The following is a 24,248-nucleotide window of genomic DNA, read 5'->3' on the forward strand; positions in this document are numbered from 1 at the left end:
TACATTTAACTTTCTTAAATATTACAGAGTCAGTGATTACATGGACCTCAATGCTGTGGATCTGATGGGTAAACGATGCTATCACTTCATTCATGCTGAAGATGTGGAGGGCATTAGGCACAGCCACCTGGACTGTAAGTATGTTGCACCGTACCTGGCGTGCTCAGTTATCAGGCCTATCTATTCTGGGACCATGTAATAAGTGGAATACTTAACCCCTGAGCTCTTTATTCCTTTTCTTTTGTCTGACACAATATTAGGAATGAATGTTGTGCTATCCAGCAAAATGGCTTGTAGATCAACAGCTTATAGATGCCTTAATCCCTCTATGACCACCAATATGCGTTTTTACTGACCTGGGAAATAAAAGATTAGCATCCCCCGACAGATGAAAATGCAACAGGTGTCAGCTATCTGCAATACCTGCTGCATCGGCCTCGATTGGTATTGGCACTAATCATGGCCATGTAACCCCTTATATTCTGCTAATAGCAACAGTGACATCTAGATGGTTAACAGAGGAAGGGGATTTCTTCTTTAACCCCATTGGCACCTCGAAAACGTGATTTTGTGGTCCCAGTGGTTGCCATAGCATTCTGAGCCCGCTAGGGTGGCCTGTTAAAATGTTAGCTGCATTTTAATGGAAAAAATATGCATATTTTCTCTTCAAAGTGGACATGAACTCTAGTACCACCTATTGGAAGAACCTTACCTTTTATACCTGAGTCCCAAACCCATGACCTAGCTAAATTAGATCTCATACTTTGCACTGATGAGGGGCAACACCCTGAAACTCTGTGTCTGCAAATTGGGATTCTGGTTTGGCTTTTATCCTAAGTTATATTGCAAGACTCGTTAAAGAGTCGATAGTGACTTTCGGGTTGCTACTTCCAATAGGTGGCACTACAGTTCTAGTCCTCGTCCTCTCTGAAGAGGCAATTTGAATATTTAATTTCCCAGAGGAGAATGCAAGGCTTTTCAGTCTCCTTATACTGGCATGCCAGACCTGGCTTGTCACTCTCCACAAGGAGAAACATTACCCCTTAGATCCCAATGGAAAAAATATAATTTTTCATTTAATTCATTCCACTTTGTATAAATTCCTGTGAAGCATCTGAAGGGTTACCAAGCTACCTGACAGCAGTTTTGAATATTGTGAGGGGTGATCGTTTTTGCAAATTGTCCAATATATAGCGGCTTTAGAGGTGGAAAAACGTAAAAAGTCACAAATAAAATATTCCACATAAAAAACTGGTGTAGCAGGAAGATACCCCCCTCCTATGAACCTGTGTTTAGTCTTAAAACTTTTCTTGTTTTCACTTTTATATGGTCTACTAAGTATAGTAATGTTCTCATGTGTTGTTAGAAAATGACATTGTTTAAATCATATTTGTATGTTACATGTATTTTTTTTAAGTGTTCGCAATGTTTTTTTTATAAGATTGTGGTATGAAAAAGATCTCCAGTCTCTGACAACAGGATTTAACACATTGCTGACGGAAGCACGTAATTCCTGCCGCCCATCGGTGCCTCTGTCACATGATCATGGGGTACAGATGGGATGTCATGAAAGCCAGTGGTCTGCAGAAGACCCCCGTGCCTGTCATTACAATCCTCCTGTGAACACCGGCTCGTGGCGGGCATCCATAGGAGATTGTGATTTCTGCTGTACATAGCAGGGCTTCAACCCTGCTATGTATAGTACAAGCGATCAGATGATAATAGTCTCCTAAAGGAACTATTAAATTCAGTAAAAAGTGATCTTTTTATTTATTTTTTTTAAATCTGAAAACATTTAAAAAAAAACTCAGAAGTTTATATCACCCCCCTTTTTCCCCCATTGAACATTAAACAATTAAAAATAAAAATACATATATTTGGCATTGCAGTGTTCAGAAATGTCCGATCTATGAAAATATAAAATAAATTAATCAGATCTGTAAATAATGTAACAAGAAAAAAATCGAAACGCCAGTAATATGCAATAAGAGGCGATCAAAACATTGTTTATGCCCCAAAATCGTATCAATAAAATCATCATGTCAGGGTGTAAATAATAAGCTCTCACCCAGCCCCAGATCCTGAAAAATGAAAACGCTATGGAGCTTGGAAAAAGGCAAAATACGCAAAAACGTTTTTTTCATATAAATTTTGGATTTTTTTTCACCACTTAAATAAAAAATAAACTAAGCATATTTGGTATCTGCAAACTCATACTGATCTTGGGAATACTATCGCCAGGTCACTTTTACCATATAGTGAACATGGGAAATAAACCCCACCCCACCCACTCTCCCCTCAAAGAAAAATTGAGGAATTGCTCTTTTTTTTGCAATTTCACTGCACTTGGAATTTTTTCCTTATTTTCCAGTTCCATATATGGAGAAAATCAATGGTGTAATTCAAAAGTACAACTTATCCCACAACAAACAAGCCTTCATATGGCTATATTGACGGAAATGTAAAGAAAAGTTATAGCTTTTGGAAGAAAGGGAGGAAAAAACGAAAATATAAAAAAAGGAAAATGGCCTAGGGGTGAAGGAGTTAAAATTGGCAGATCGACCTCTATCACCAATGCATAAGAGGAGCAAATCATTTTTTAATGAAACTGTCTGTGAATCGGTAAAAAGTACCAGAGCAAAAACAGCTTCATAAATACTTTTAGGTTGACCTTGATGTGAAATGTAAGAAAATACAGTAGATTACCACAGATGTGCGGCCTCTTTGTGTGACTCAGAAAACCATACACAGTGGCCCATGTACAGTGCCTACAAGTAGTATTCAACCCCCTGCAGATTTAGCAGGTTTAATAAGATGCAAATAAGTTAGAGCAGTGATGGCGAACCTATGACACGCGTGTCAGTGCTGACACGCGTAGTCATTTTCAGTGACACGCCGGCCGCGGCCCCATAGAAATTGCTTCTTTCCCAGGGTCTGAAGGAGAGGAAACTCTCCTTCAGGCCCTGGGAACCATATTAATATGTAAAATAAAGAATTAAAATAAAAAATATTGCTATACTCACCTGTCCGACGCAGCCTGGACGTCCGCGAGGGAACCGGCAGCGTTGTTTGCTTAAAAATCGCGGTTTTCCTTCCTTCCTTGAAGTCCCGGCTTGTGATTGGTTGCGTGCCGCCCATGTGACCGAGACGCGACCAATCACAGCAAGCCGTGACGTAATTTTAGGAAATCAGGATTTTAAAATTACGTTCCGGCGTTGTGATTGGTTGCGTCGCCCATGTGACCGCACGCAACCAATCACAACGCCGGAACGTAATTTTAAAATCCTGAAGGACCTAAAATTACGTCACGGCTTGCTGTGATTGGTCGCGTCTCGGTCACATGGGCGGCACGCAACCAATCACAAGCCGGGACTTCAAGTAAGGAAGGAAAACCGCGATTTTTAAGCAAACAACGCTGCCGGTTCCCTCGCGGACGTCCAGGCTGCGTCGGACAGGTGAGTATAGCAATATTTTTTATTTTAATTCTTTATTTTACACACATTAATGTTGTTTCGATACCGATACCCGATACCACAAAAGTATCGGATCTCGGTATCGGAATTCCGATACAGCAAATATCGGCCGATACCCGATACTTGCGGTATCGGAATACTAAACAATGGCATCCGATCCGATTTTTTATCGGATCGGATGCCATGCAGGAGGGTCTGTGGGTCCAAACAACAGAGCTCCGGTGCAGAGCGTCTAGGCCTGGGACTTCCGGTAGGCCAGGCGCAGCTCCCGGAAGTCCCAGGCCTCTGCGTCGGATCTGTGTTGTTTGGGCGACATTGCGCTGCTCCCTGCTGCGCCGACCAGAAGTCCCAGGCTGCACCGACCAGAAGTCCCAGGCTGCACTTCTGAGGCCTGAGGAGATAGCTGTCTGGAGGCCCTGTGATAGCTGTCTGGACTCAGGCCCTGTGATAGCTGTCTGGACTCAGGCCCTGTGATAGCTGTCTGGACTCAGGCCCTGTGATTGCTGTCTGGACTCAGGCCCTGTGATAGCTGTCTGGACTCAGGCCCTGTGATAGCTGTCTGGACTCAGGCCCTGTGATTGCTGTCTGGACTCAGGCCCTGTGATTGCTGTCTGGACTCAGGCCCTGTGATAGCTGTCTGGACTCAGGCCCTGTGATTGCTGTCTGGACTCAGGCCCTGTGATAGCTGTCTGGACTCAGGCCCTGTGATTGCTGTCTGGACTCAGGCCCTGTGATTGCTGTCTGGACTCAGGCCCTGTGATTGCTGTCTGGACTCAGGCCCTGTGATTGCTGTCTGGACTTAGGCCCTGTGATAGCTGTCTGGACTCAGGCCCTGTGATTGCTGTCTGGACTCAGGCCCTGTGATTGCTGTCTGGACTCAGGCCCTGTGATTGCTGTCTGGATTCAGGCCCTGTGATTGCTGTCTGGACTCAGGCCCTGTGATTGCTGTCTGGACTCAGGCCCTGTGATTGCTGTCTGGACTCAGGCCCTGTGATTGCTGTCTGGACTCAGGCCCTGTGACTACTACAGCAACCATCATCCAGTGAACTGTGGGGTGTCATTGGCCATTACTGAGATAAGTGAGAGGGAGGCATCAGTGATGGCGAACCTGTGGCAGTCCAGCTGTTGCAAAACTACAATTTCCATCATGGCTGGCCATTCAAAGCAAAGGCTTTGGCTGTAAAGACATGATGGGAATTGTAGTTTTGCAACAGCTGGAGTGCCACAGGTTCGCCATCACTGGAAGAATTCCCCCTCCCCCTCACTTATCTTAGTTCACGGCACCCCACACAAGTTAAATAATAGCAAGACCAACAAAAGAAACCAACTGACAGATGAACAAAGAAGTCACTAAGCAGGTAAGTTAATTCTAATTATACATATTTGTTATTTAAACTATACATGTCGCAAAATTATGTTTTTTTATCAAGGTGACACACCACCCAAGTTATGCTCGGTTTTTTGGCGAATTTTGACACACCGAGCTCAAAAGGTTGCCCATCACTGAGTTAGAGCCTTCAAACTTCAAACAAGAACAGGATTTATTAACAGATGCATAAATCTTACAAACCAAAAAGTTTTGTTGCTCAGTTAAATTTTTATAAATTTTAAACATAAAAGTGTGGGTCAATTATTCTTCAACCCCTAGGTTTAATATTTTGTGGAATAACCTTTGTTTGCAATTACAGCTAATAATCGTCTTTTATAAGACCTGATCAGGCCGGCACGGGTCTCTGGAGTTATCTTGGCCCACTCCTCCATGCAGATCTTCTCCAAGTTATCTAGGTTCTTTGGGTGTCTCATGTGGACTTTAATCTTGAGCTCCTTCCACAAGTTTTCAATTGGGTTAAGGTCAGGAGACTGACTAGGCCACTGCAACACCTTGATTTTTTTCCTCTTGAACCAGGCCTTGGTTTTCTTGGCTGTGTGCTTTGGGTCGTTGTCTTGTTGGAAGATGAAATGACGACCCATCTTAACATCCTTGATGGAGGAGCGGAGGTTCTTGGCCAAAATCTCCAGGTAGGCCGTGCTATCCATGTTCCCATGGATGCGGACCAGATGGCCAGGCCCCTTGGCTGAGAAACAGCCCCACAGCATGATGCTGCCACCACCATGCTTGACTGTAGGGATGGTATTCTTCGGGTCGTATGCAGTGCCATCCAGTCTCCAAACGTCACGTGTGTGGTTGGCACCAAAGATCTCGATCTTGGTCTCATCAGACCAGAGAACCTTGAACCAGTCAGTCTCAGAGTCCTCCAAGTGATCATGAGCAAACTGTAGACGAGCCTTGACATGACGCTATGAAAGTAAAGGTACCTTACGGGCTCGTCTGGAACGGAGACCATTGCGGTGGAGTACGTTACTTATAGTATTGACTGAACCAATGTCCCCACTGCCATGAGATCTTCCCAGAGCTCCTTCCTTGTTGTCCTTGGGTTAGCCTTGACTCTTCGGACAAGCCTGGCCTCGGCACGGGAGGAAACTTTCAAAGGCTGTCCAGGCCATGGAAGGCTAACAGTAGTTCCATAAGCCTTCCACTTCCGGATGATGCTCACAACAGTGGAGACAGGTAGGCCCAACTCCTTGGAAAGGGTTTTGTACCCCTTGCCAGCCTTGTGACCCTCCACGATCTTGTCTCTGATGGCCTTGGAATGCTCCTTTGTCTTTCCCATGTTGACCATGTATGAGTGCTGTTCACAAGTTTGGGGAGGGTCTTAAATAGTCAGAAAAGGCTGGAAAAAGAGATAATTAATCCAAACATGTGAAGCTCATTGTTCTTTGTGCCTGAACTACTTCTTAATACTTTAGGGGAACCAAACAGAGTTCTGGGGGGTTGAGGGGTTGAATAATAAATGACCCTCTGAAAAAACTTTTCACAATTTAAAAAAAATAAAATAAACAAAGAAATAACATTCTTTTTTGCTGCAGTGCATTTCACACTTCCAGGCTGATCTACAGTCCAAATGTCACAATGCCAAGTTAATTCCAAATGTGTAAACCTGCTAAATCTGCAGGGGGTTGAATACTACTTGTAGGCACTGTATATATTGCATTCCCGAATTTGAACTACAAATTGTATATGTGACATCTTCATCACAAAAATGAATCCTGACCACAAATAATACCCCCTAAACAAATATAAGCCACATGCCAAACCACTTCATAAATAAAGACCCTAAAGCCAAAAATAAATGTAGACTCCCCACATAGATACACATCCCAGACACCCTACATAAATATAGACTCAAGAGCCCCAAACGAAATATAGACTGGGGACCAGAAATGTAGACGCTAGATTTATGCAGATGCAAGAGTTAACTCCTTATTCTTGACCACTGATTCACGCTGGCCCAAATCAGATCACAGACCCTACCTTTATCTGGCCCCTTTGCATATGGGACCCTGATTCAGACCCTATTTTTTAGACCCCAGATTGTCCCAGACCCTGTGCTGTATGCCAGACCAATAAAACAAATATCATATATTTCTCTGAGTAGCCATGGCTGTTGCATATCATGTCATGTGTGGCAGAGTGTCTTTGCAAAAGTGCTTCTATCACATTGATTACAGGTCTTAAATGGGGTCTTCACATAAATCAGTACAATTAGAAAAATCGTTTTGTTATTTTTCTAAAAACATCTTCTGTAAATAGTAGAAACTCACAAATTCCATCAACAATATCAATGAGCATCTCACTTAAAGGGAACCTGTCACCCCCCCCCCAGGCATTTGTAACTAAAAGAGCCACCTTGTGCAGCACTAATGCTGCATTCTGACAAGGTGGCTCTTTTAGTTATTGATCGTTGCACTGCAGAAATAATCGCCTTTGAATTTGGTCCCTCATACCTGTGAAATCGCCAGGGAGGCAGGTCTTTCCCCCCTCATCCAGACACAACACAGCCGTCACTCTGCAAGAAGGGCGCCGCCTTCTCGGCGTTATTCAGTTGTCCAGGCGCCTGCGTGGTCATATTCTGCCTTGGGCGTGCGCAGTTCGCGCTGCCGGACAACTAACATCACTTGATGTCTTGTTTACTGCGCCTGCATGCACCTGCGGGATCTTGGGCCGCGCGTGCACGCAGGCGCAGTAAACAAGACATCAAGTGATGTTAGTTGTCGGGCAGCGCGAACTGCGCATGCCCAAGGCAGAATATGACCGCGCAGGCGCCTGGACAACTGAATAACGCCGAGGAGGCAGCGCCCTTCTCGCTGGGAGGCGTTTGGATGAGGGGGGGAAAGACCTGCCTCCCTGTCGATTTCACAGGTATGAGGGACCAAATTCAAAAGTGATTATTTCTGCAGTGCAACGAACAATAACTAAAAGAGCCACCTTGTCAGAATGCAGCATTAGTGCTGCACAAGGTGGCTCTTTTAGGTACTAACGCCGGGGGGGGGTGACAGGTTTCCTTTAAATAAATAGTGCAAGAGAATATAAAAATAAACTTTGTAGTGCATCTTATCAGCAAAATCTGCTTATTTCTCCACCGCTTTTCATGCTTCCCTGCCTCATCATCCACTCTGAAAAACAGGAAAAATCAGTCTTTGTGAACCATTCAGCTTACAGGGGGTAAGGTGGGAAGTAGTGGAAGGAGCAGAGAGAGAAGCACAGAAACAACAACTATGCTAATGCTTTCTAGTAAGTGTTTATGTCACCCGTGAGCTGGATTCACAGCTACACTGCTCATTAGAGCTCTGTAATGTCTCCCATGCTGCTTCTTCTGAATATGTGCTACATAGACAGGCATATCTGTGTGTTCAGTGTACGGGAGACATCATAGGAGCTAGTTTCCACACTTAGCTTAGTGACAACAGAAAATTAGAGAGAGAGATATCATGAAAGGAGAAAGGTGGTAAAATATACAGGATTCAAATTCAGTCACCTGAAATGACAGGTGTGCGTTATAAAAGATTGTCTTACAATGAGCACCTATAATATCCTAATCTCATAATTTTGATATCCATGTTCAAGGTTTCCAGCCTGTTCTTGCACCACATGGCTGGCCATTCTACTGAATATCACCATGTAATGCTGCATTGAAGCCAGACATATAACATTTTTTCTTGACCGTCACAGCTCTTTGCCAGAGTATAAGGACCTGCAATAATCAGCTGATGTGTGGAAAGATCATGCGTTCTCACAGCGAGGAGACTGTTGTGGGATCTCACTCTCCATGCCCAGATCTCACCTCAACCAGAAGTTCAGTCCCTTAATTTTGCTAGAAGTTCTAGGCTTTTTGAGGGGCATTAGAGACACATCTCGCCACTTTAGATTGGTTATATTTGGAGAAATCATCTATCTGTGGCTGCCCACTTATTTCTTAAATAAAAAGGACAGCCGCAACCTGGTGATAGGTCCTCTGTAAGACCTTTTGTGCGCAAACAACTGTCCGATTTTCATTAGTGTTATGGATCCTTGTTTTATCACAGTTCGGTCAGGGTCAGAATGTGCGATTTTCATCTGTGATGCGGATAAAAAAACAAACATATCTCCGTAATTATTTTGTGGACACATGGTCTACAAAATAACATGAACAAGTGAACACGCCATAGAAATGAATGGGAGAAAACTATGGATAGAACATGTACGGACGGACATCTGAATGAGACTTGCGTCATGCTATAACTTGTATACTGTTGCTTATTATGTAAGAAATTGTAAGTGATTTTTCTTTAAAATGGAAATAATCTTAATGTATAAAGTCTCGTGAAAGGCAAAGATGGAACCTCCCACGTGAAAGTCCAGTGTTTATTCCTGTCTAATAATATTGAGTATCCCTCTGTTCCTGTCGCTACCTCAGGGACACATTCTCACTGCCATCTGATAAATGGAATATGGACGTTACAGCCATTTTTATAGCTGTTTCATTCAATGTTAAAGTCCTAATTGAGCCCTAAATTACGGAAAGCAGAAGCTGCCAGGAGCAGGCGGGTGTCGTTTGACTCTCGGAAAGGTCACCCTGTCTGATAAAGGAGTGTCTACAGCCGCTAATATCTCCCATACATATGAAGGACACAGCACTTCTAGCCAGCACTTAAAAGAACACAATCCACAGGAGCAATGTACAACGACAAGAATGTGAAGCAGCGTCATACCCTGAGATAGCGATCATTCCACACACCGCCCATTAGTGGCAACAGGTTCCAAGCATGGTTTCATATCCTGCAGTCCCCCAGCACCAACTTCCTCCATCATTGTCAGGGCTTCCAACCGTAAGTTCTTTATTAGTCCACATTCCCGTCATCAAACTTGTCCGAGAAAAAGAACGAACATGTGCACGGCTCCATAGCATGACATTTATCCGGGCGTGCTTGGGCCGAAAATACTCTCGTCTGCACCTGCCGTTACTCTGAATTATTCCATCATTTCAGGAGAAACATCGTTTTAAATGCCAACCATGGAGGAGGTGACTAGCATGCCTAGTCATTGTTGGAAAACACTTTGGTGAATCAGCCCTGCAGTGTTTTGTTGATCCATACATTCATCAATTTTAAAAACAGGTCCGGTCTGTGAGAGTCAGAGAACGTCCTATTCTCATTAGTTCTGTGAACCAGACTCGGCCATTAAAGTCTCTGGGGATGTGTGAGATACAGATGTAACTAGGAGGTCAGACTGTGTACTTAAAAGGGATGCCCACTACTATGACAACCCCTTCTTACACTAAATGTTCAGCCCCGATAAAATAATCAAACCTATACTCACTTCCCATGCCGATCCTTTCCAGCGGTATCTGCAGTCGCTGTCCCGGGGCTATGTGCTGAAATGAGCACCGTTTTCACTGTCCCCTCCTCCTGTCAAAATGAACATGAAGAGGAAGTCCGGGATCAGCTGCAGCCCAGACTTCCGCTACATTTTCAGTTTGTCTGAAGGCGGGGACAGTGACGCCAGCGGGGATTGGGCACCGGCATCACGTGTCACAACACCGCATCACAGCCCCTGGAAAGCGATGAAAAAAAGTCCATACAAATTAACTGCTTCAGGGAAAAAATGATGAGAAAAAAACTAATGCAACGAGGACACCACTAGGATGACACCTGAGAAAAACGCGGGTCTGTTTCTTTCGGCTGGTAACCCACGGATGTGTGATCAGGCCTTAGTCAGATGGCCAGCGCTCCCCTTGTGTGTGTATAGGGGGAGACCTGCCAATTTAGACAAGTGGGCCGGTCTCTGATTCATGCTGCACGTAGTTGGGTAATCCTGAATAATGTGACAGGTTCTCTTTAATTACCACACAAATGCTCATAAGTTTAGGCTAAAAAAGATGGTGCAAAATTAGGCCAATCTAAAAGGAGGTGTAAAGATTGCTGCACTGCCTTAATGTAGAGAAGGAATAACCAGCGCTCCTGGTGAGTGATTCAGGCGCCCCTGTAGTGTTCCAACACATAATCCAATAGTAGCAATAAACTGGGCACTCAGAAATGTATAAACGTGTAACAGATTTATTGGCAATCCACAATATAACTGTTCGGTCTGTTTAGACCTTCATCAGAACGGATTGCGGTATGGGGAGACTTGCGATGAGTGGAAGCAGTGCTATGTCAGAGCGCGATCCATGTCGCCATGGTATGGCGCATATCGCAGCAGTATGGATTGCGCTCTGACATAGCACTGCTTCCATTCAGAAAGACAGAGCGACCAACCAAAACAGTCTGTGCTACTATCATTCTGCGCGCACAGAATATCATGTTACCTGTGGTGCATGTCCTACCTGCCAATAAGTATTTTGAAGCCTGCTTAGCAATCATGCCACCATATAAACGAGCCTTTTGCTCATTGGTCGGGTGAGTGCTGGCTTGTATAGATGAGCTGATAATCTGAATAAACATTCCTACCTGCTGAAAGGGCAATCCTATGTTGTCTTAACCCAGAAAGATCACTTCAAAGTAGATATTTCCTTTCTGTCCAACTTGTTGCCTGCTACATGCATAGCAGAAATACAGGTTTTCAGTTTAGTACAGGTCAGCCATTTGGAAATGCATGCTGGGAAATTAGGTAAAGGAAGCTCAAGCTCCTATAGTGCTGACAGAATGCTGATGAAGAGTAACTACCCACTCAGAAAAAAATAAATGCTAAGTTACAGATAATTAGGACAATTCCTGGACATATTACACTGGTATATGCCTTAAAGTTGCTTTAACTAGTTGTGGAAGAAGGAGTCAGTAATACCATGCAGAGATTTTCGGAAAGGGCAGGTGTGCTGTAAACACCTCCTCTGTACTTTTTATTTTCACTCATGATACCATTAGATGAAGATATTAGGTGCTTGAAGCTACAAACTGTTACAGTTTTGGTTGTGATCTCTTGGACACCCCCTGCATTTTCACATTGTAGAATATATTCATGGAAATGAATTACATTTCTGACACAGGATATTGCGCCGCTTGTTCCAGGGGCCGTGTTCTCTCTCCATTTTAGGATGTAGCTCTCAACGTAATGCATATTAAATACTAAAATCCACTTACTGACCTTCCTAGTACAGAGAAGGACATAGTCTAACTTTAGTTCCCAAATCCCCGAGACTTCTCAGTTTTCCCGTCCGTGTTTGAACACCCCCTCTCCCTTTACACCCCCTCCCTGCTGCGTCCCTCAGCGTTCAGGCGTCATCTGGCGTTTGTTTTTAAAGCCGCCGCGGAGGACGGCGCTGACTGTCAGGGTGCCGTGGGCGAGAGGTGCAGATTAAAGCAGTTTTATTCCTTTTCATGTTGAAGCTGCCAGTTTGGTGACTGGAGCGAGAGAAGCGGAGGGGGAGAGACAGCAAAAGAGTGAGAAAGGGTCTGCCAGTCACGCTGCAGCCAAGCCTTGTTCTTTCTGGTGGTTATATTGGCTCGCTGAGAAATGTCCCTCTGTAGACAGGTGTTCGGAGAAATGCAAGGACACATGTAGTAAAATACAAATTGATTGTGCCAAGGCAGGGTTAAGTTGCTTGCCCCCTGGCATCCAAAAGCTTAATAGCAGGAAGAAAGCTCTGTTGTGTGACAAGAGTCAAGGATCTCCAACTTTTTTTAATGTCTCTTTCGCGGGACCCGATGTCTCCGTCACATCATTTTATATATTCCTATGCCTTTATGGGTCATTTTTTATTAAATAATTTTAATAAATTAATAGGTTTGTCTACCTATTCTGCATTTCTTAGAGCAACTGCCTCTCAGTCATGTGCTGTATTCCGAGATCTTGTGCCAATTTTTGCTAAATACAGTGGGAAAAATAAGTATTTTGCTGATTTTGCAAGTTATCCTACCTACAAAGAATGGAGAGATCTGTAATTTTTATCGTGGGTGCACTTCAACAGTGAGAGACAGAAACTAAAACAAAATCCAGAGAATCACATTGTATGATTTTTACATAAGTAATTTGCAATTTATTGCATGAAATAAGTATTTGATACAATAGAAAAACAAAACTTAATGTTTGGTACAGAAACCTTTGTTTGCAATTACAGAGGGCAGACAAACATTTCCTGCAGTTCTTGACCAAGTTTGCACACACTGCAGCAAGTATTTTGGCCCACTCCTCCATACAGCTCTTCTCCAGATCTTCCAGGGGCTTTCGGGGCTGTCGCTTGGCAACATGGAGTTTCAGCTCCCTCCAAAGATTTTCTATTGGGTTCGGGTCTGTAGACTGGCTAGGCCACTCCAGCACCTTGAAATGCTTCTTACAGAGCCATTCCTTAGTTGGCTGTGTGTTTGGGGTCAGTGTCATGCTGGAAGACTCAGCCACGACCCATTTTCATCACGGTTACTGAAAGAGGTTGTTAGCCAAAATCTCGCGATACATGACCCCATCCATCCTCCCTTCAATATGGTGCAGTGGTCCTGACCCCTTTGCAGAAAATCACCCCAAAAGTATGATGTTTCCCACACCATGCTTCTCGATTGGGACAGTGTTCTTGGGGTTGTACTCATCTTTCTTCTTCCGCCAAACATGGCGAGCGGAATTGATGCCAAAAGTTCTATTTTGGTCTCATTTGACCACATGGCCTTCTCCCTTGCCTCCTCTGGATCATCCAGAAAGTTATTCGTGAACTTCAAATGGGCCTGGCATGTGTCGGTGTAAGCAGGGGGACCTTGTGTGCCCTGCAGGATTTTAATCCATGACGGCGTAGTGTATTACTGTCATTCAAGTCATTGACCAGTGTAGTTCTGGGCTGATTCCTGACCTTTCTCTTGATCATCGTTACCCCCCGAGGCAAGATCCTGCGTGGAGCCTCAGACCAAGGAAAATTGACAGTCATCTTGGGTTTCTTCCATGTTCTAATAATTGTGCCAACAATTGTTGCCTTCTCACCAAGCTGCTTGCCTAGTGTCCTGCAGCCCATCCCAGCCTTGTGCAGGTCTACAATTTTCTTCCTGGTGTCCTTAGACAGCTTTTTGGTCTTGGCCATGGTGGAGAGGTTGGAGTGTGAAGTTTCCTAAAGGGTTTGTCTCATTTCATCAATCCCTGCTCTATTATCTAATATAGATTTTATAGGTTCCTCTCCCGCGTTCCCACTCAGGACTCCCTCTATGAAATATAACAGAGAGTCACTTGTAGGGAATGGCTGTAGCATACATTCCATGGACAGCCATTCCACTGAATGGTGATCGTTTCCCTGTATTGCTAATTCAGCCACCTTCTGCTACAAAAAGGTAGTCCTAGTTACACAACCCCTTTAACTATATAGCTTTCCAAAAATTGTCATTTCCATCCAAAATAATCGGGCTCCTGTCCTGCTCGGTCCTTATGCACATTGATGTCGGCTGACACATGGTGAGGTTTTAATACTAGAGACAGGACCATCCCGATTGGGTTCACCTTGTCGCGGTGGGATGGATTTTATGGTGTTTAAAGAAAATTGTGATAAACTAAGTCCCCTATGTTATTTACATGTACTATTACCATTTATTTACTAAAGAGTATTTGATCATTTGGTTTTCTTCTAGGGTTTTGTCTGTGAAATGTCCACAGTGTGAACGTGCTCTTACACTTTGCACTTATACCAGCTTATGTTCCAGCTCATTTCTTAGTTTTTTTATTACTTATGTCTCTGGAGCCTGTAGCTTGCTCTCTTACTTGCTCCATAGATCCCCAAAAGATTAGCACAAATAATATTATTCTATTACTTTTACTGCACAGAACTACATCATATGGAACTACAGTAATTTAGTGGAAACTGCTACACCTTGCTTATCCTGCTTTACAGCTCCAAGGACCTGAAACTCTACGACTGAGTCAATAGCAGTTGCACTTAGCATAGATAACTATAGCACAGGGTCAATAGTATGGATGACGCCTATACTTAAAGGGAATCTGTCAGCAGGTTTTTGCTATCCCATCTGAAATCAGCATAATGTAGTGGCAGAGACCCCGATTCCAGTGATGTTTGGCTTACTGGGCTGCTTGCTGTAGTTTTGATGACATTTATGTTTTATCTGCTTTCTCTGAATGCTGAGCTCTGTATAACCCCCCCCCCTACAACACTGATAGGCTGTGTTCTGTGTACACTGTGCATAGGCATGAATCTGCCAATCAGTGGTGGGGGGGGGGCTATATAGAGCAGTAGAACTAAATGACAGCATATTTACTAGTTCTCTAGTGATAATCTCCTGCTGATAAAACAGGATTGTTATCAAAACTGCAGCAAACAGATTCCCTTTAATGGAAAATACTTGGGTTTACTTTAGGATCAAGTGGCTTGGAGCCCTGCCATAGAATCTGGTGACTGTGATATGGACCAATGGAAAGGCCTTCATGCACATCTTTATACTATGAGATTTTCTGTATTACTGTATAATAGTATCCACAGCAGTGGTGCTAAATCTGAGGAGTGCAATATTCCCATCAATCATACAGAATGGTACCAAAACGTCCCTTACTGGTCAGCAGGTTAGACCAATATGAATTCATACACCAGGGATTCCAGCATCTGATGACAGTAGTATATTATATAGTGTGTATGTATATGTATACATATATATATATACTGTATATCTACTATATAATTGTCTAAGGGTCACTTCCGTCTGTCTGTCCTTCTTTCTTTCTGTCACGGATATTCATTGGTTGCGGCCTCTGTCTGTCATGGAATCCAAGTTGCTGATTGGTCGTGGCAAAACAGCCATGACCAATCAGCGACGGGCACAGTCCGGCGGAAAAATGGCCGCTCCTTCCTCCCCGCAGTCAGTGCTCGCTCCGTACTCCCCTCCAGTCTGCCCTCACACAGGGTTAATGGCAGCGGTAACGGACCGCGTTATGCCGCGGTGTAATGCACTCCGTTACCGCTGCTATTAACCCTGTGTGACCTACTTTTTACTATTCATGCTGCCTATGCAGCATGAATAGTAAAACGATCTAATGTTAAAAATAATAAAAAAAAATAAAAAATCGTTATATACTCACCGTCCGTCGGCCCCCGGATCGACAACAGGCCTTTCCCGCTCACGACGCTCCGTTAACCGGTCCATGCTGCGATCTCGCGAGATGATGACGTAGCGGTCTCGTGAGACCGCTACGTCATCATCCCGCGACACGGCAATGCACTCTTGAGACCGGAGCGCACGAGCAGCGTCGGTAACCACTTCGCTTGGATTTAACATCCCAAAACATCCAAATGACCCTGAACAAAAGTTCACATACCCTGGTGATTTTGGCCTGATAACATGCACAGAAGTTGACACAAATGGGTTTGAATGGCTACTAAAGGTAGCATCCTCACCTGTGACCTGTTTGCTTGTAATCAGTGTGTGTGCATAAAAGCTGAGTGAGTTTCTGGGATCCAGACAGACTCTTGCATCTTTCATCCAGCCGCTGACGTTTCTGGATTGTGAGTCATGGGTAAAGCAAAAAAATTGTCAACGGATCTGCAGGAAAAGGTAGTTGAACTGTATAAAACAGGAAAGGGATACAAAAAGAAATCCAAGTAATTGATAATGCCAGCCATCAGCGTTCAAACTGTGATTAACAAATGGAAAATCAGGGGTTCTGTAAAAACAAAACCACGGTCAGGTAGACCAACAAAAATGTTGTCCACAACTGCCAGGAAAATTGTTCGGGATGCAAGGAAAAACCCACAAATAACATCAGCTGAAATACTGGACTCTCTGAAAACTGGCAGTGTGGCTGTTTCAAGATGCAAAATAAGGTGGCACTTGAAGAAAAATGGGCTGCATGGTCGAGTTGCCAGAAGAAAGCCATTACTACACAAATGCCACAAAGTATCTCACCTACAATACGCAAAACAGCACAGAGACAAGCCTCAAAACTTCTGGAACAAGGTAATTTGGAGTGATGAGACCAAAATTGAACTTTTTGTCCACAACCATCAGCGTTACATTTGGAGTGAGGTCAACAAGGCCTATGATGAAAGGACCACCATTCCTACTGTAAAGCACATACTGTAATTGGATCGCTGATGTTTTGGGGATGTGTGAACTGCAAAGGCACAGGAAACTTGGTCAAAGTTGAAGGAAAGATAAATGCAGCATGATATCAGCAAATACTGGAGGCAAATTTGCACTCACCAGCCTAGAAACTGCACATGAATGTTCCAACATAATAGCGATCCAAAACACAAGGCCAAGTCAACCTGTCATTGGGTACAGTAGAACAAAGTGAAGGTTCTGGAGTGGCCATCTCTGTCTCCTGACCTCAATATCATTGAGCCACTCTGAGGAGATCTCAATCGCTCAGTTCATGCTAGACAGCCCAGGAATTTACAAGAACTGGGTGCTTTTTGCCAAGAAGAGTGGGCAGCTTTACCATCTGAGAAAATAAAGAACCTCATCTACAATTATCACAAAAGACTTCAAGCTCTCATTGATGATAGAGGGGGCAATACACGGTATTAAGAAATGGGGTATGTGAACTTTTAATCAGGGTCATTTGGATGTTTTGGGTTGTCATTATGATTTAAAAAGAGAAAACACAGTAGTTTGACAATAAATGGCTTCACCCAACCACTAACCTTCTTGAAGAAGCACTTACGCGAAACGCGCGTCAAGGGGTCACAGCAGGCGGACCGTTGATACTTGTAATGATGGGTGAGTGTTGGCAACTTATTGTTGTGTGCAGGGGGTGCTGAGGGATCTCATTGGCGGTGATACCCACAGGGCATTATGTATAGAGCCTGGTCCTCGGTTTAATTTGGGACATAATTAGGAATTTATTATTTATCCCTTCCTCTCCCCTTTTGTTGGTTTTGCCAGACGAACCCTTACAACATATACTCCTTTTTGGTCCATTTTTTTGCCTGCTGTGCTAGCAGGTTCCCTACTTTTTTCCTCTTATTTGTAGATTGCCTATCATTGAGGCTGTCTTTGTATTCTGTATATTTTAATATGTATCAATAAAATTAATCTTTTTATTCTTGAAATTTGTTAGTGTTCTTATGCTCCATGTTCTTTGATTGATTACACTAACCATGTGTGGAGAAAAAGTTTTGATGTTCATTCATATTCTCTGAAAAAAGGCCAAGAATACAAAACTTCTGTCGGGGTATGTAAACTGTTGAGCACAACTGTGTGTGTGTGTATATGTATGTATATATATATATATATATATATATATATATATATATATATATATATATATATATATATATATATATATATATATATATATATATATAGGAAAGTTTCTCCATACAGAGCAGATGTGTAATGTTTACGAGCCCTGATGTTAAACTACAAGATGCTCTCCCTTTGGTGACCAGGAGCCTCATGGTCCCTTGCTATTTATTAATGGGATTTTTAGAACCTATTTTCAATTATCTTTAACAACAACGCAGCCAGGCATCATGCAATATTTCTTGGCACCCACTGAGCTCCGTGCACCAAGCAGAATTCATATCTTACACAAAAAAACAATGAAGAGAACAGTCGTGGTCCTACCAAGCTTAAAGCCTATAGTAGTGTTGTGTGCGTTGATGCTCAACCTCATAAGGTGGAACATTGGAAAGACCAGGCCCATCACTGATTTTCGAACATGCCATTTAAACTTTACACTTGTTCCAGCATGAAAGAAAACTTTTGCTTTCAGCCACTTTGAGAAAAAAACAGATACCACGAAGACAAGAGGCATGAAAACACAGGTGGACCTGTACAAAATCTTCTTGTGTGAATCCACCATTAGGCATCATGCAGTAGGCTTTAAGTTGTCGCACATAGAGTCCCCTGCGGCTCTGTTTTCCAGCTCCATCAGCTCAGTCTGGTGGATATCATCTCCTCTGGAGGATGAGTTCCTCTAGCATCTGATGGAGCTACGTCCTGTCTTCTTAATGTACTGTAGGACACCATGCATCTCTCTTTGGTTGCCTCCTTACAACATAGAGCTGTAAAACAGCCATAGTGCATGAGGCTTAATGTGTATGTGATTGACAGTAGAGTAACCACATTTTTTCATTATTGAAAATTCTAAACTATGAATGGAGGATGCCAATGAATAATTGTAAAGGCATGGAACTCCATCCTCCACCCAACATGCCACCGTCCTCCATGATAGACTAGCTCTAGTCTGTGCAGGACACACAGCACATATCACTTATTCGGAGACTTTTCTGAACACTGTGTCCATATATGCATTATGCATTATCTTTTTGTGGGGTCAACTTGCGTTACCGATTTTGCTGCTTTTTTCTGCACCCCCTTCCTCCTGTCTTTTTTCCCCGCTCTCCCCGGCACACTGTATATTGTGTAGCACTTATTAGCCACAATTAAATGGACAATATGAATTTAGTGCCTTCTCCGGAGCCTTCCTCAGCTTTGCTTTACAGCAAGATGATTAATGCAAATACATATTACTTGAGATAACCATTTAACCACTAATTTAGCCAAATTTATTACAGCAGTTAGAAGGTTTTCTATTCCAGACAGACAGAGACAAGGACACAGTAAGGGGACATGGGGCTGCTGATGACATACTGCCCCCTCCTGGTGACATTAAGGAACTGCCCTCGGCTTGCGGTTTTCTCTAAAAAGATGTGAGACACAGGAATGTAATTTCATGGTTAATTATGTTCTTCTGAACATGCTGCATTGTACAGTGATACCGACTACCATCCTAGCAATGAAACATCATGCTCATTAATGCATATGTGACCCACAACATATAAATCTCAATGCAAAGACTCGCCATTAACCATGTGTTTTGCAATGTGCACAAACTCACTTTACTTTGCAGACAATTTTTTCTTTTATTTATTTTGTGTATGTTTTAATGCTCAATTACCATAAGCAGATATGAATGGATTTGTTTCTTCAAGCTTCAGGCATTTAAAAGGTTACTGTACTGTCAAGTATCTTTTCAAAATAGGCTGGCTGGTGTGTACATGAAAAATAACCTTCCATCTTGCAATTATATTATTCGGCCTTTTCTCCAGTTTCCCCCTTTGCAGGCTCTGCTATGTTTCCCATACACAGCACAGCACACAAAGAGGGATTCCTGCTGTTCATTCCTTAGCAGACAGTGAGAAGCTGTAGCATGAAGGAAATTATAAAGCAGTAGTGATCAGTGTAGATGTGAATCCAGCTTTGGGGTGAGATAAAAGACTTGTTGGAAAGCTCAGCACAATCTTTCTGTATCTCCCTCTGTTTTTCCTCACTTCTTCTGCATCTCTTCATACATAGAGTTTAATAGGCTCTGTAACCTGACACCTCACCATGGTAGAAGTGAATGGTGAGTTCAAGTGGCAGGAGAAGAATTATCTGATAACTGGGAAAGAAAGCTGATTTCCCTGATGAGATAAGTTACAAAGTTTCTTATATTTGCTTGTACTGCTGGTTTATGCACAGTTTCTTGAAAGTGGAATTCCCATTTAGACATTCCAGCAAAATGATGTGCACCTATAATGCCCACTCATTATTTCATTTATTGTATTGTTTTTTTGTATTTTATTGTAGTTGACGCTGACGAATACTGCAGTTCAGCTGTTACTAAAATGAAAAGGAGCTGATGTACAGTTCTTATTCGCTCCGCTACGTAATAAAACGAGCTGTGCTGTTCAACTCCAATATTTATCAATCCAGCCACCATGGGACTTAATAACAATTGAACTTTGGGGGTGCCAGGATTCGGACACCCACCAATCTAATGTTGATAACCTATCCAAACCATTTTAAAATGTCATGATTTCTTTCCACACATGTTTAATATGATATAACCCACCGCCAACTAATCACATATCAGTTTGTACTGCACCTTAGGGTACATTCACACAATCACCTGTTGGCTACATAGTTGCCAAACTGTGATTATTTATCATTCGGTTTATAGAGGGAAACCAGACTTCTATGGGCACATAACTGTGACTGACTGTTAACATGACTGTTAATATGATAGATCTGTGTGCCTAAAATATCATTGTTCACGGCAGCACATGTCCTGTTTACAAAGAATGACGTGCTTCCAAAACTAATCATTTTTAAGCAACCTCATCTGACAAAATGCTCCTTTGTTAGGTAATTGGCCGGCTATTTTCACTGGCCCTTCTTTGCAATGCTTCTACTCAATATCTGGGCAGTGTAAATGCACCCCAATTTCTGTACTAATCCCCTGGTTTATTTTTCTGTCTGGTATTCATATTATATATTTGAAACCAAAATCAATAAATGTGTGGCAAGACTAAAGGATATACAATTGTTTATTATTTTAAAAATGAACTTATTAAAAGACACTACAACAAAATGGTGGGTGAGTCAATGAGGGAGCCCCAATTATAAAATAATAAACACAGAGAGCACATGTAGATGTGCATAATTATACAAATAGTTAATAAGAAAATGGTATGACATATACACATCCACACAGTAATTCAAAGTGCCAAAATAGAGTGGTTCCCAAAAGTGGAATCACTTAAAGTGCGATAGATGCTCACTCACCAAACACCCAACGCGCGTTTCACAAATGTTTCATCAGGGGTCAATATATTATATATTTCTTAAAGGGAACCTGTCACCCCCCCCCCCCATGCGTTTGTAACTAAAAGAGCCACCTTGTGCAGCACTAATGCTGCGTTCTGACAAGGTGGCTCTTTTAGTTCTGCGTGCTGTAACCGCAGAAATAACCTTTTTTGAAATTTGTCCCTCATACCTTGAAATAGTGCTGGGGGCAGGTCTTTCCCCCCCTAATCCAGACGCACCACAGCCGTCACTCATGGCCTCTTGGCGCCGCCTCCTCAGCATTATTCAATTGTCCCGGCGCCTGCGCAGACATCTTATGCCTTGGTCATGCGCAGTTAGCGCTGCCCGTCCACTGACATCACTTGATGTCTTATTGCGCCTGCGTGGACGCACGGCCCGAGATCCCGCCCCGCAGTCTCTTCTGATTTATTCACACTGCGGGGCTGGGAATCTTGGGCATGTGCAGTACTTATCTGCGGCTCTCCCTCCACCTTCCTCATACTGTGCAGCGTCAGAGGAATCTGACAATATCTGACAATTCCTCTGACGCTGCACAGTAGGAAAGAGGCGGAGGGAGATGAGGGAGAGCCCGCAGATAAGTACTGCACATGCCCAAGATTCCCAGCCCCACAGTGTGCCGGGACAATTGAATAATGCTGAGGAGGCGGCGCCAAGAGGCCATGAGTGACGGCTGTGGTGCGTCTGGATTAGGGGGGAAAGACCTGCCCCCAGCACTATTTCAAGGTATGAGGGACAAATTTAAAAAAACATTATTTCTGCGGTTACAGCACTCAGAACTAAAAGAGCCACCTTGTCAGAATGCAGCATTAGTGTTGCACAAGATGGCTCTTTTAGTTACAAACGCCTGGGGGGGGGAAGGTGACAGGTTCCCTTTAACTTCGTACACAGTACATTGTATTATTTTTCTAGCACAGGTTCTGACTTATAGCTCAGAGCAACAAGTCTCCTGTAATGCAGCTTTTCTCAAAATGGAAATCGCACATGCAACCAGTGTGGAGGGATTCCATAATCACAAAGGGATAAATGGGTCCATAAAATCATACAGTTCAAGCTACTAATTTTGGTGGTGCTGTCCAACCATCTATTGTGTATGGTAGCACACAAACTGCTAGCAACTGTGTAGGGCAGCACGGGGGCTAAGTGGTTAGCATTGCAGCCTTGCAACGCTGGGGTCCAATTCAACCAAGGACAACATCTGCAAGCATTTTGTATGTTCTCCCCATGTTTGCTTGGGTTTCCTCCCACACTCCAAAGACATACTGATAGGGAATCTAGATTCTGAGCCCCAATGGGTACAGTGGTGATAATAACTGTAAAGCGCTGCAATTAATGGCGCTATATAAGTAACACAAATATATACTGTACTTTCTACTGAGAATTAATGAAATAAAAAAATCTGCAAGTATTTTTGTAGGCACTTCATAAACTACAGGCATAACAAGATTCAAACCAAATAACGGGTCAAATAGAGAAGAGATCCATGATAAAAAAATTACCGTAATATTTATTGAATAACAATTTAAAATTCATTTTTAAAATAAGCAGAGATGTCACAGAAAGGGGGACGCTTAGAGGTGGCAACTAAAACAACAAGAATAGAATATACAGTACAGACCAAAAGTTTGGACACACCTTCTCATTTAAAGATTTTTCTGTATTTTCATGACTATGAAAATTGTACATTCACACTGAAGGCATTAAAACTATGAATTAACACATGTGGAATTATATACTTAACAAAAAAGTGTGAAACAACTGAAAATATGTCTTCTATTCTACGTTCTTCAAAGTAGCCACCTTTTGCTTTGATGACTGCTTTGCACACTCTTGGCATTCTCTTGATGAGCTTCAAGAGGTAGTCACCGGAAATGGTCTTCCAACAATCTTGAAGGAGTTTCCAGAGATGCTTTGCACTTGTTGGCCCTTTTGCCTTCACTCTGCGGTCCAGCTCACCCCAAACCATTTTGATTGGGTTCAGGTCTGGTGACTGTGGAGGCCAGGTCATCTGGCGTAGCACCCCATCACTCTCCTTCTTGGTCAAATAGCCCTTACACAGCCTGGAGGTGTGTTCGTGGTCATTGTCCTGTTGAAAAATAGATGATGGTCCATCTAAACGCAAACCGGATGGAATAGCATGCCGCTGCAAGATGCTGTGGTAGCCATGCTGGTTCAGTATGCCTTCAATTTTGAATAAATCCCCAACAGTGTCACCAGCAAAGCACCCCCACACCATCACACGTCCTCCTCCATGCTTCACGGTGGGAACCAGGCATGTAGAGTCCATCCGTTCACCTTTTCTGCGTCGCACAAAGACCAAAGATCTCAAATTTGGACTCATCAGACCAAAGCATAGATTTCCACTGGTCTAATGTCCATTCCTTGTGTTCTTTAGCCCAAACAAGTCTCTTCTGCTTGTTGCCTGTCCTTTGCAGTGGTTTCCTAGCAGCTATTTTACCATGAAAGCCTGCTGCACAAAGTCTCCTCATAACAGTTGTTGTAGAGATGTGTTTGCTGCTAGAACTCTGTGTGGCATTGACTTGGTCTCTAATCTGAGCTGCTGTTAACCTGCGATTTCTGAGGCTGGTGACTCTGATAAACTTATCCTCAGAAGCAGAGGTGACTCTTGGTCTTCCTTTCCAGGGGCGGTCCTCATGTGAGCCAGTTTCTTTGTAGCTTTTGATGGTTTTTGCCACTGCACTTGGGGACACTTTCAAAGTTTTCCCAATTTTTCAGACTGACTGACCTTCATTTCATAAAGTAATGATGGCCACTCGTTTTTTTCTTTACTTTGCTGCTTTTTTCTTGCCATAATACAAATTCCAGTGACTACCTCTTGAAGCTCATCAAGAGAATGCCAAGAGTGTGCAAAGCAGTCATCAAAGCAAAAGG

At 43.1% G+C, this 24,248-nt stretch overlaps 1 protein-coding gene across 12 annotated transcripts in view; it reads left to right on the plus strand.

The window, feature by feature from the left end:
- NPAS3 (neuronal PAS domain protein 3) overlaps nt 1-24,248 on the plus strand; it is a 616,056-nt gene that overhangs the window by 569,388 nt on the left and 22,420 nt on the right. For all 12 annotated transcript variants that reach the window (XM_077261116.1, XM_077261131.1, XM_077261123.1 and 9 more), the window contains one exon: nt 28-134. In XM_077261116.1, the coding sequence (XP_077117231.1) occupies nt 28-134 (107 nt within the window). The remainder of the gene's footprint in view (nt 1-27; nt 135-24,248) is intronic.

This window comes from Ranitomeya variabilis, chromosome 1 (assembly GCF_051348905.1).
Source record: "Ranitomeya variabilis isolate aRanVar5 chromosome 1, aRanVar5.hap1, whole genome shotgun sequence".
NCBI classification, from domain to species: domain Eukaryota; kingdom Metazoa; phylum Chordata; class Amphibia; order Anura; family Dendrobatidae; genus Ranitomeya; species Ranitomeya variabilis.